Below are 14,032 nucleotides of genomic sequence, written 5' to 3'. Positions count from 1 at the left end.
CCGGACTTTTGGATGAGTTGGCTGGAGCATGAATTCAATATGGTATCCGAGCCAAGAGCTCTTGAATTCAATATGCTCTTTTGGCTTACTCCGTGTAAGATTGATCTGTAATACTTTCGAGGAATAAGTGGTATGATGATGATGGCACGTGCTCATATTATTTTGACTGTTGAGTGGGCCTGTGTCTGAAGTCTGTAGAGTAACAAGATGTTTAGCTTCCAGAACCTGTGAATGTTAGGCTTGAAATTTATTTACCATTCGCAGCTGATTGGTCATTGTGCAATATCTATTGTTTATTGAGGTGCTGACAAGTTATTTATTTGACCAGAGATGATTTTGGACTGAACGGAGGCTTTGACAAATTTTCGTCATTTGAATGGGTATATCTGATGTAGATTACTCCAGTCCTCCCAAGAAAAGATTGAAGCACAGCAGTTCAAATGGGAATGATCGTTATGAAGGGAAACAAGAAACACTAAGAGACTTCTCCTTTTCTTTTGATATTTGTGAGCAAGTTACACTGGCTTGTGGAGTGGTAGATGTTTTTCTCATAACTTCACACAGTTAGTTGATTGTGTTTATTTTTGTTCTTAAAAGGCTGAGCAAGTTCGATCTTCAAATGATGTTTGGATTTGAGGAAAATGATATGAGTACACTTACATAAAAAGTGGACCCTGACTCTTTAGATGGTAGCAGTGATCCGCAAAGAGGTCTTTCAGGCATGGTCACATATTCCTAGAGATAATGAAGTAAGGAACAAGCACAGGATGGTTTGCACTTTGAAGCCTACTCGTTTGACAAGGCAGGGGATAGTGAAGAACAGAAGGAGTCTGATTTTAAATATTAGTGTTGTATACTGGATGTGCTTTTTTAAAATGCACATCCTACAAACTTAAAAAGGTACTCATGAAAGGCTAATACTGTATCTGTATCACTCCCGAATGTGCTTTAAAAAAATGCAAGGAACACAAGCATGCACCACCTGAAATCTTCTCTCTCACCTGAAATCTTTTCTAAACACTTAGGCAAAAACATACACTGCAATCCTGCATCACCCAGGTTGTCAACAACCTCCTTTAATGGCAAACATGGGCAAGAAATGATCACCCTGCAAAACAGTGTGTTGGATTAAAATATTAGTCTGCAGATGTTTGCTATGGTATGCAAATCTTTCTGTCATTTTTTATTGCTGAGCTGTACATACTAATGTGTTTGGTTGGGCTAATTTTGACTGTTTTCAGCTTACAATCTCATCTCATAGCATTACAGTGTTTTATTTGTTTGTTCATTTACACTGATCAAACGGTATATACCTAGCTTCTTTCTTCTGGTATCCTCTCATCACTTTGATGTGATTCTACTTGGATGATTCTTGCGGTGAATGGGAATTTTGGATGGATATTGGTGCAGGTAGTGAGGCCTACGACCATGCCATCATGTTTTGTCAGGTTTACAGGATACCGAGAACTCAAGTGACCAGAATGTCCTGTATTAGAAGTCGTTTCACCATACACATAATGGAACTCTAAAAAAAATCAACAGCTCGGCTTTCTGTTCATCAAATGTAAGGTTACACGGCCTATGAGAGCCCTGATTGACACCTGTCTTAAGGAAAAAAAGGGTAATATTAATAGTTATAAAACCACTTCACAGAATCAACAAATTGTTCAGTACCACAGAAAATATCAAAACATCACATGAGTTGGAAAACAGCATCGATGTGTCACTAGGATGTGGCATCAGGCCCCACATATAAGCCTCACACTTGATATTTTCCAATTTACACAATTTTGTGATTTTACAAGCTTTTTTTTACGTAAACTGGTGCATAAATTATAAGTTATAGTTCAGGAATTAAGACCAGTGTTTATTGAATGAGACATGTCATATTCAAGGTCTATTTATGAAGTTTAAGATATGATTTATCATTCTAGTCCCAAACAATGAAAACTAGCAAGCAGAGATATCCATAATCTACAGTACCTATCCAACAGATGCAACTAAATGCTGAGTTGGTGCAAAACAAAAGCAACATAAGTAATGCCGCATGGTACAGTTCTTATTTAGCGTACTAAGACAATATTTACAGCTTCTCTCTCTGATAAGGTAAGTGACTTAGCATCTTGATTAGCAGCCACATGGGGGAGGGGAATCACAATTATAATACATTAATACTAAAATCAATATATAAATCATTATCTGAATCAGTAAGCCAGCCAAATGGAAGCATATATAAGTCTGGCAAGGTTTTCCTTGTAATCTGGTGGCCCTGATCTTATTTGCAGCATTGAAGGGCACTGTGCAATATGCAAACTAATAAGTTTTTATTTACTAGAGAATATCAAATAAAAACTAAATACAGAAATAAGGAGTATGTAATGGATATATGGAGAATATCTGTTTTGATTTACCTTAACATGGTAAAATGTGAACTAACATCTTTCCAGTTGTTCCAATCATCTCTTGTTATCTTATACCTCCTCCGTCCCAAAATAAGTGTCGCTGAGTTGTACTAAATCAGCGACACTTATTTTTGGGAAGGAGGGAGTACATATGAACATGCTCACTGATGTTTTTAGCTAATTGTGCAGTGACTTCAGTAGTTCAGTTCCTAGTGAGAAGGAGAGTCTATTTGGCGGTCAAGCTCTCCCAGGAGCTGCAATTGAGCAACCAGACTTGTGTAACTAACTGTAGGATGTCAAGTTATTTAGCTGCGAAATAGTAATTACTTCTTCCCGGCTATACTCAGTATAGAAGATACAATCAACCTTCACTGCAAGAATGGTACATATGAAACAATCTCTTCAAACTCAAGTTATGGCAACACTTAAGAAATGTCCGCTATTCCCAAGTTGGGAGCTCTCTACCTATCATATTATCATGAGGATCATGTAACTAAAGTAAACTGCAGACTTTTTTTGGCAAAAAGGCCTAAGGCCAGATATTATCATGAGAATCACATGACCTTACAAACACACCCAAATTTTTTATTTTTTATTTAGAAATGGGGGGGGACCCCTGACCTCTGCATCTGGACGATGTATGCGGTCATTTTATTAATTATTTACACAAGACCTTACAAAGTCATACAACAGTAAGACTAAAGCCACCGTCTGGGCAACATCTGTCGCTACTCCTATCTAGTTGATGTAGGGATGCTGATAGTCTGGGCCTAATACCAAACAGACCTCGCAACCAAACCTAACATCTAAGACCTAAGGTCCCAATCAGGACACCTGCCGGGTATGGGGCACCCACCAGTCCAGCGCACTCCTCAACCAGGACGCATGCCGTGTATGAGGCCGCCGCAGCCACCTGCCACCAATCCATCTTCAGTGTTGTACTGCTGCATCTACCTTGCCCGGTCTAGCTGTCGTCGACGCCGTCACAACGCCAGACAACGCCACCATCCTGCGCTCGTCCATCATCACACGCCCACCGGCGAGACCCCGCTGCTCCATGCCGCTGAGACCCGCCGTTGTCGACGTGCCAGATGCCACGATGCTCCTCTGACGCGAAACACCACCTGCTGCCACTGGTCCCATTCCCTTCGCATGCAGTTCGTCAAACCTGTTGGGGAACGCAGTAATTTCAAAAAAATTCCTACGCACACGCAAGATCCATCTAGGTGATGCATAGCAACGAGAGGGGAGAGTGTTGTCCACGTACCGTCATAGACCGTAAGCGGAAGCGTTATGACAACGCGGTTGATGTAGTCGTACGTCTTCACGATCCAACCGATCCTAGCACCGAAGGTACGGCACCTCCGCGATCTGCACACGTTCAGCTCGGTGACGTCCCACGAACTCTAGATCCAGCTGAGTGTCGAGGGAGAGCTTCGTCAGCACGACGGCGTGATGAAGATGATGATGAAGTTACCGATGCAGGGCTTCGCCTAAGCACTACAACGATATGACCAAGGTCGAAATCTGTGGAGGGGGGCACCGCACACGGCTAAGAGATCAACTTGTGTATTCTAGGGTACCCCCTCCCCACGTATATAAAGGAGGGAGAGGGGAGGCCGGCCGGCCTCTCTAGGCACACCAGGGGGAGGAGTCCTCCTCCTAGTAGGAGTAGGACTCCCCCCTTTCCTAGTCCAACTAGGAATAGAAGGAAGAGGGAGAAGGAGAAAGGAAAGGGGGGCCGGCCCCCCCACCCAATTCGGATTGGGCTGGGGGGAGGGGCGCCCCCTCCTAGGCGGCCTTCTCTTCTCTCCCACTAAGGCCCATTAAGGCCCATATGCCCCCCGGGGGTTTCGGTAACCCCCGGTACTCCGGTAAATGCCCGAACTCACTCGGAACCATTCCGATGTCCAAATATAGCCTTCCAATATATTGATCTTTATGTTTTGACCATTCCGAGACTCTTCGTCATGTCCGTGATCATATCCGGGACTCCGAACTACCTTCGGTACATCAAAACACATAAACTCATAATACCGATCGTCACTGAACGTTAAGCGTGCAGACCCTACGGGTTCGAGAACTATGTAGACATGACCGAGACTCATCTCCGGTCAATAACCAATAGCGGAACCTGGATACTCATATTGGTTCCTACATATTCTACGAAGATCTTTATCGGTCAAACCGCATAACAACATACGTTGTTCCCTTTATCATCGGTATGTTACTTGCCCGAGATTCGATCATCGGTATCTCAATACCTAGTTCAATCTCGTTACCGGCAAATCTCTTTACTCGTTCCGTAATGCAACATCCCGTAACTAACTCATTAGTCACATTGCTTGCAAATCTTATAGTGATGTGCATTACCGAGAGGGCCCAGAGATACCTCTCCGATAAACGGAGTGACAAATCCTAATCTCAATCTATGCCAACTCAACAAACACCATCGGAGACACCTGTAGAGCATCTTTATAGTCACTCAGTTACGTTGTGACGTTTGATAGCACACTAAGTGTTCCTCCGGTATTCGGGAGTTGCATAATCTCATAGTCATAGGAACATGTATAAGTTATGGAGAAAGCAATAGCAGTAAACTAAATGATCAAAGTGCTAAGCTAATGGATGGGTCAAGTCAATCACATCATTCTCTAATGATGTGATCCCGTTCATCAAATGACAACTCTTTTGTCCATGGCTAGGAAACTTAACCATTTTTGATTAACGAGCTAGTCAAGTGGAGGCATACTAGTGACACTCTGTTTGTCTATGTATTCACACATGTACTAAGTTTCCAATTAATACAATTTTAGCATGAATAATAAACATTTATCATGATATAAGGAAATATTAATAACAACTTTATTATTGCCTCTAGGACATATTTCCTTCAAAACTGAGCACCTAAACGCCCCAGGCGGCGTCTCCAAGAAGGATACGACACATGCAGTGCTGCCGCCGCCCAATCTAAGGAGATTTAGGGTTTTCACACGGGCATGGGGGCGGGGCGGAGGGCAGGGACCTCGATGGCGCCTACAAGTAGGAGAACGGCGACCCTGGTCGTCGCCACCGTCGGGACGAACGAGTCATCCAGAGTTTCCTCCGGTCCGATGTCACCTCTACCAGCCCCCGTGAATGTACCGAGGCCAACGACCGTGATCGTAAGCCACCAAGTGCAGCGGGAGAGAGCCTGCAACGCGGAGGAGATCCACCTGCGACTCACCGCCCACGCGGTCAAGACGTCGTCCATCCACCCCCCGCGAACGTTGCCAGCTGAGGGCGCCGTCGCCATGCCTAACGGGGCCGCCGCCGCCGCCCCCGGTCCAGGTTCCTCCATGAAGGCCCGAGTGGCAAGATTCGCCGCGAGCTACGTGATCCGACACCGCGCGGCCGACGCCATCGCCCAAGCCCGCCGTCGACCGATCTCGCCGCCGCCGGGAGCCCGCACGCTGTCGGGAGTCCCACACCCATGGATCTGGGCACCCGTGCTCCGCCGCGAGTCCGACGCCTCCGGGATCCGCCACACCGTCGGGAGGGCCGCACCCCGCGGATCAGAACGCCCGCACCGCCACGGATCCGGGAACGGGAGGAGAGACCCTCCGTCGCCGCCATCGCACGCACGGGCTTTGCCCGGCGCCGACCATCGACAGCGGCAGAGGGGGAGAAGGGCGCTGGAGGGACTAGGCAGCGGCGGCGGAGCCCTCCCGAGTCGCCCGCGGAGGAGGCGAGGCGAGAGGGACGCGAGATCTCACAAACACACCCAAATAGAGAAGTAAAATTACAATCAAAGCCTTGGGGGTGTTGAAGTCTTCTTCCTCATGCACCAACAGGCGACATGTCGTCGTGTCGTGAGCAAAGCTCAGTGCCGCCTATGGGCCTCCGCCTTGGCGGAGCAAACTTTTTGAAACCGAGGAGCTTGTAGCCGATGGTCACGATCTGCGAAGCAAATGGCCAGCCTGGAGAAGAGAGCGCTGATAAGGACCTATAGAAACTTCATAGACCACGAAGGCCGGCCAAATTCGGACGGATCAACTGGAAACCTAAACCGGCCGGATCCCGGAAGACCCGTCAGAGACACAGAATCACAGCCCTCCGCCGGTGATAAAACACACCAACGGAACATGGAAGGGCGGGGAAGGCAATATTCCCACTGCCACGACATCCCTAACTAAACACGAAGACACTTTAAAGAACATGTGGAACAAATTTCCCACGCCGTTGTATGTCAAGTCTGAATTTGAGATTGAACACGCCGTCATCTAGGGTCATGCGCGACATCGTCTTCTTCGGTGGCCTAACCAGGACGGGCCGTTGCAGAAGCTCACCGTCTCATCGGAGCCTGCATTACTGGTCAGAGTCCTGGATCAGCGACCAGCCATCTATTACCGTCCACTTTCTCTGTTCCTCAACCAAACACAAATAAGGTATAGGAGTATCTATTACCATCCCTTACTGTAAGTACGTAAACAAGTCAGAGAATCGCTCATTACAGCCCATTACCATTTCCAAATTTTGGAACCAAACACCTCATTTAGCACAGGCGACATAGTTCCACAAAATCTTACTTTGTACTATGTTCCAGTAATGCATCATTCTGAACCTTCCATGACATTCCAAAGTGTCGTAAGCCATATATTTGACTGACTGAAAACCGTTATGAAGTTCCAACGATATTGATCTTGGTATTTCAACAAAGCTTTACAGAAATTATGCGCTTGTACATGGGAACTGTATGTACTAACTGCCTGAAATATTTTAATGCATCTTTCATAAGCTTGGGTTGAATTGATTAGTCGAATAGTGTGCATGCTCATCATATCCATTTTGCTAGTTTTAAATCCAAGACAATTCTTGACCAAACAATCTGCGGAAGGGGGACTTTCCACTGTCTGCTCTTTGTTGCAGTACCGTATCATTCTGAACCTTCCAGAGCAGCGCTGCCTAATAAGTCGGCATACTGAACTTATATGGCAGTCTGTAGAATCAAAATATAATCTGTGACTGGCATAGCAATGTAGCATTATGAAGTCGGTGTGATCCTGGTTCCTGGATTCCTGGTCCTTGTGAACAAGAACCTCAATTGCACTCTCAGTTGCAACCAAGACCTGCATCCGTGCAACCCCTACATGGCACTGTTTTCTAAATTTGGTTCATAGTGTCCACTTCCTTTCTCAGCAATCAGCTCCAGATCCACAAGCTCCTGCTTTGCTAAACGCATCACAAGATTCCCCAGAAGTACCAGGTTTGTAGGAATGAAAATGGAGTGGAAAGTTTCCGCTTTTCCGGAGGAAAAATGGAAACAGAGAGAAAATATGAAAACGGAAACGGAAATGGAAGTGAAATTTTTTATGCGGAAACGGAAACAAAAACGGAACGGTGTTTTCCGGTGGAACAGACGCGGAAACAGAACTTTCCGTTTCCGTGAATATGGAATTTCCGTTTCTACTATAGGCCCATGGCTGCTTTGTAGCCCAATTACTAAACAACAGACAATGACACAATGAGCAGACTGGATCATTTGAGGACCAACTTTTACTTCCACACACATTCTCAACTAGACACAATACGGAATTGTCATATACTATTACAATACTACCCTATGTTACCAACACAACCATATTATCATGTAGCCATGTTAAAAATTTCTTAAATTTCTTTGTTTTTGTGTGTATTTCTCTATGATTCAAGGGGGGTTTTAAGTTCCAGTCAACACACCGTTCTGTTTTCTTGTCCGCTCTGTATTCGCTCCATGTCTGTTTCCGATAGTATTTGTTTCCGTATTCATTTGCGCTTCTGCAAAAAAATATGAAAACAAATATGGTAGCACCCAATTCCGTCCGTTTCCGCTCCGTTTTCATCCCTATAGGTTTGTGTTTTACTCCTACTGAAGATGCCTTCTTGTTCAGAGGTGGGGAAACGAACAACAAGTGTCTTGAATATTCCTGAAGATGCCTACCTGTCTAACATTATCTCCAATCCTATAATTGTGAAATCGGGCTATCGGTCAAGGGCACATGCCCCATTGCAAGGCAATGGCATCGCTGACAATGCTAGTCTTTTGGACCATTTGGAATGAAAGAAACGCGAGGATCTTCTGGCACAAGTCTACACCTTCATTCGTTGTTTTCAACACGATCAAGAACGAGGCTACGCTTTGGAAAGTCGCAGGGGCGAAACATTTGGGTAAAATCATGACGGGAGAGTAACAGTCTTGTAATAAGGGGTACAATGTAATATCACTCTAACTTTTTCTTAATTAATAGATGAGGCAAAGCTTTTGCCTCTGTTTCAAAATAAAAATAAAAATCAGGCGATCTCCCATCCATGTCAAAAAGAAAAAGAAGAGGGAGAGACATGCCGATCTTCGTCATTGTCTGGTGCTAGATATTGCCAAGCCATATTTGCTATTGCTTCGCCGTTAAGAGAGATGTATTTATGACTCACAAAAAGCAGAGTCGTCACAATCGTTCAAAAGAAAACAAAAAAAAAGAGGCAAAAATACAATCCAGAACATTACCTCTCCACCCTGAACTACGGAGTCTTACATTCTGTGACTCCTTGTGGACAAGAACCTAAATTGTATTCCATCTGCAACTAAGAACTGAATCTGTGACCTACATTCTGGCAACCGCTACATGGCCCCATTTTCCACATTCGGCATACTCGATGTTTTTTTTTATCCGCTTTCAGTTTTGTCGACTATCGGAAGTACCAAGTATGCTTGCTTTTTATCGTGTAGAAAGTCGCAACGGACCACCGTTTCAGAGTTGGGGAATCAAACAGTCTAGAATATTCCTGACTACATGTTATAATATTATCCGCAAGGCCTTCTATTGTGAAAATCGGGCGATCTCCCATCCATGTCAAAAAGAAAAGAGGAGAGACATGCCGATCTTGGTCATTGTCTGGTGCTAGATATTGCCAAGCCAAAATTGCTATTCCTTTGCCGTTAAGAATAGAGATGCATTTATCGAGTCACAAAAAGCAGAGTCGTCACAATCGCTCAAAAGGAAAGAAAAAAGCAAAAAAATACAATCCAGAACATTATTACCCCACCCTGAACTACGGGGAGCACCATCTCTTCTCGGTAACTCGGGGTGTTGGGCTAGCTCGACAGCCACCGTGCTGCAATCTCCCTGGATATAAAGCACGCCTCCTGAAGTAAGTAAAAGCAGATCCATGACTGTTTTAGCCACCGAAACGATCGATCTGCGTCTTGCCTTGCCCTGAGTCGTAGCTGTCAGGTAGGCGGAAACCGTGGCACAGTGCGTGTCCAACGTCAAAGGCTTTTGAATTTCTCCGTTACACATTTGTTTGGCGCGCTACTACTACCATACCTTTTTCTCAGTTCGCGATGCCTGTGGCCGATCAGCCATGCTCTTGCCCGCTTCCTCGGTTGCGATTTCTCGAGCTGTTCGTCTGGAGAGAGAGAGGAAAGGGGAGGGGAAGTTTATCCACAATTCAACCACCTCTGGATAACGAAGAACCTTTTGACGGCGGAAAGGTAAGCGAGAATGAGTAAACCTAGTCATAGCGTGTATCATTTTCCTCGACGCTGTCATCCTAGGGTTGGTTTCTGGTTGACGAATCTGGCGAACCTTATCCTGCTTTATGATGTGTAGAGTTGACGAATCTGTTCCTTCTAAAACTAGTGCCACTCCATCGGTCCAGATTAATCGCATCGTCCGTTTTACATGATGGATAACAGGATAAGGTTCTCTGCTACTACCCTGATGATGCCTAAATTTTGTTTAGTCCCTATGAATCTACTATATGATCACCGGTCATTGAGTACCCAAGTAGGGTGAAGTGAACCTTCACATGTGAACCTCGCTCCAGCAAACAGATCTTCCTTTTTCAGACCTGTAAAAGATCATACCACTGTCAAAAAAAACAAAGGATCTTAAAATATCTTATTCGAACCATATGGAACTCGCGCCGAATTGCTTCGGTGGACGAGGGAGCCCACCAGTCGGCACTGCTCAACAGTTGTCGTATTTTCTTGTCGCCCGGTACGGCGGACGTAGGCGGCGACTTTCCGAGTCACCGCTGCCAACTTTTGAGTCGGAGAAGAAGCCTTTACTCGACTTTTGAGTCGGAACACCACTTCCCACTGCCTGCTTTTCTCGCTCTTCCTTCTAGCAGACGTAAAGGAGCCGAGAACCTACGCATGGGTGCAATGGAATAAGAAGTCTTTATGCCTGATAGCTACGTCGGCGTATATATGCTGGAAAGGAGGAGCGTACTTGGTTACACAATTATATTTTCTGACTGATTTCTCACGTTGAAGCTGGCTGGTGTTTGACTCCTGTGCTTATTTAACGAGGACCCCTACCAATAGCACACATGTGCGATTGCACTGCACCGGCCCACTCGTTCCCACTTACCAGAAGCACTTGACATCGCACCGAGCAAGAAGACTGGAGTGACGACGCCGGAATTATGAAATGGTTTTACCGGAATCCCCACGGCGACCGGTCCGCGTGCAGATGCGTATCTTCCACCAGTAGTGCTTGCTTACATTCGTGTTGTAACATCGCCCGCTTCCTATGTCTTTATCTACCTAAAATGACCGGGCACAACTTTTTCTGGTGTCCCTCCATGGCCGAATTGCTTTACGGGTCTTACGTGGGAGCTATATGAGTGCAATCGTGGTCATGCAATTGTACCGTGTTGCTTTCTAGCGTTTTTTTACGGGAGAAATCGGTGCAAATGTTCAGCCCCCGCACAGTAAATTTATATAGGCTCATTTTCACAATGATTGAAAAAGTGAATAAATAGAATGCCATCCGTTTCTGAATTATGTACCTTTTTCTAAAGTGTAGAGCTAAAGACCTAAATCATCGTAACTTAATTTTCATTCAGAAGTTGCTTACCAGTTACCACACACTCCGTGTGGTTAGAATGCCATTGCGTATTCTCGTAAAAAGAAGAAAGAAAAGAATGCCATTGCCTATTATCCCTAAGCAAGCACAAGACACCGTCGTACATAGAACATGGTACCGAAACGGTTCTCACAAAATAAACCGGTAATCTCCATATAAATTTGAATTCTTTTTCCCTTCATTCAAGCATTCTTGTTGGGGTTGTCCGTTGTACCATGGCTTATGCACATGTGCACAGCTTGTCCTTCGTTCAAACGCGCAACCGGTCATAACAAAATCATCAAGGGAACAAGCGATATGGCCAGAGAAAACAGAGCTCTATTTATATATCCATGATCCCTTCTTTGCACAAATAGGAGAGATATGGGGTGAGCTCCAAGCACATAAACAAGCACCAGTGCCTAATTAAAACATAGGACACTTCAGGGGTGTATTTCCATATTTCACACCTCTGAATCGGCCACCCGAATGCAAGATTTGCAATCGAGCAGCGAATGGCGAGAACCCAAAAGAAAAAACAAAACGAAAAAAAAAACACTAATTGGTATCCACAGAGTGTTGCTGCTGGGGGTGCTGACTCTCCAGGTCCTCGACATGCATTTCCATCGGGTGCGCGTGGTCACCCTGCGTCAGCCTCCGCGCCAGCGGCCTCTCCCTGTTCAGCATCCTCATCAGCGACGCGCCGAGCCCACACGGCGGCGCCGAGCTCCCACTTGCAGCACACTCCTTCTCCAGGCCCTGCTTCTCCTGCACCCAGGCTGGCGCGGCCGGCGACGGTGGCGGCTCCACCAGGGCACGGCAGACCGGGCACGACGAGCTGGACGCGAGCCACGTGTCGACGCAGGGGACGTGGAACACGTGCGCGCAGGCCGGCAGCACGCGCACCGCCTCGCCCTCCTGCATGGCGCCGAGGCAGATGGTGCACTCGCTTGCGCCGCTGCCCGGCTCGCCCGTCTCCTTGTACGCCGCGGTCGGCAGCGCCGCGATGGCCGACGGGTCCAGCCCGACCTTGGCCGGCTTGGGGGCCGCCGAGCCGGCCTCCAGCGCGGCCGCGTCGGCCTCCGCTTGCCTGCGGTTCCTGCGGCGGACGCGGCAGATGTAGAGGTGCAGGAGCAGGGAGAGGCCGAGCACGGAGACGAAGGCGGCGACGGCCATGGCGATGAGCCGCACGTTGTGTGTCGGCCCCGGTTGCGGGCTCCTTCTGCCGCCGCCGAACCAGGCGGAACCGGGGTCGCTCGCCTTCCCGGACATGGACACCGACATCGACATGCTCGCTCCGGCGTGCGCTCGCGGCGCGCTCCTTGTCGTTGGTTGGTGGGTGGGGTGGCGCCTGGTAGCTCCAGTAGTAAGTGGCTAGAGTGGTAGTATTGTCCCTTGCGATGGAGCTGGTGAGAAATGATGGCGCAGTTGGCTGGGTTTTATAGGTTTCAGGCGTGGGCGGGACGGAGCGTGCGTGCGTGCCTTAGCGGTGCACCCAGGCGAGCGAGCTCGCGAGCTCGCTCCAGTGCGCGGGGCCGATTCGGATGTCCGTCGTGTCACTGTGGTTGCGGAAAGCGGTGCAGGTATTTGAAACTCCGACGTGGCCATTCGCACCCAGCGATGGCGACGCGAATCGGGGCCGATACACCATGATCTTGTAGGTTCCTTTATTTTTAACTCTCCAGATCTCTCTGCCCCTAGCCGGGTGTTGCCTTGGGCAATTAACGGCGTGCTTAGTATAGTCTGTAGGTGGGGCGCGGATCGACGGTGGCCGCACACCACAGCCACGGTCTTGTGTGGGACAGAGATATGGAGGAGGATCTCTCGGTTACTCGGCGATGGTTCGTGACGCTCGGCGACTAACTGCGTGGTCGGCTGCCTCGGTGAGGCGTGAGTGCGTTCAGTTTGGTTTGGTTGGTGGTCAGTCCCATGCCGAGCAAGACACTGGCCACAGCAATGGCAGCGAAAGATCCTCTTTTCTGCGGCTGGCGCCAGTTTGACAATCAGTTGGCACTAGGCCTCCTCCCATTTTCTTTTTGCTATGTACAGTTTGATCGATTATGACTGCACCCAGAACCTCCTGTACTGTCATGCCGACTGAAAAGCTAAACACAGTGCATACTTCATGTTAACGGCCAAGCAGATTAATAACTGATAAGGTGTTGATGACCTATGAGTGCTTTCATGCCATTAAAAAGAAGACTCAGGGCACTAATGGCTTCTGCCCGGTCAAGTTGGATATGATGAAAACTTATGGTAGAGTTAAATGGGGTTCTTGAGAGAAATGATGGTAAAGATGGGCTTTCACCTGCAGTGGATAGAGCTTATTATGATCGTGTGTATTCAGTAAGCTACATAGTTAGATTTAATAACATTGAGACTGATGAGTTTTTCCCCACTTGAGGTTTGAGACGGGGAGATCCCTTATCGCCTACCTGTTTTTACTTTGTTCTGAAGGCCTGTCTAGTATACTCGCTTATAAGGAGAAAGTGGGAGGTATAGAAGGAATAAAAGTATGCAGGAATGACCCGTCAATATCTTATTTATTATTTGCCGATGATCCTCTTATTCTTATGAGAGCTAATACCAGAATGTGGTGACTCTTAAAAGGGTGTTGGATACATACTGCAGTAGCTCTGCACAATTGGTGAGTACTCCTAAGTTCAGTATTTTCTTCAGTCCAAATACCAGCATCTAATAAGAGAAGAAATTTGTAGAGAGTTGATGCAATATCATGCATAATTTCTTTGTATAAGTCAATAG

General features: G+C 46.9%; 1 protein-coding gene across 1 annotated transcript; it reads right to left on the bottom strand.

Annotated features, from left to right (window-relative positions):
- Positions 1 to 11,588: 11,588 nt before the first annotated feature.
- Positions 11,589 to 12,701, bottom strand: LOC125544775 (E3 ubiquitin-protein ligase ATL41). Its single transcript, XM_048708527.2, has one exon. It carries the CDS (start codon positions 12,557 to 12,559, stop codon positions 11,828 to 11,830), a length of 732 nt encoding a protein of 243 aa, XP_048564484.2. The 5' UTR covers positions 12,560 to 12,701; the 3' UTR covers positions 11,589 to 11,827.
- Positions 12,702 to 14,032: the final 1,331 nt, after the last annotated feature.

This window comes from Triticum urartu, chromosome 3A (assembly GCF_056163025.1).
Source record: "Triticum urartu cultivar PI428250 chromosome 3A, HENAU_Tu73, whole genome shotgun sequence".
NCBI classification, from domain to species: domain Eukaryota; kingdom Viridiplantae; phylum Streptophyta; class Magnoliopsida; order Poales; family Poaceae; genus Triticum; species Triticum urartu.
The sequence above is the reverse complement of the archived record's forward strand: the minus strand, read 5'-3'. Positions and strand labels throughout refer to the sequence as shown.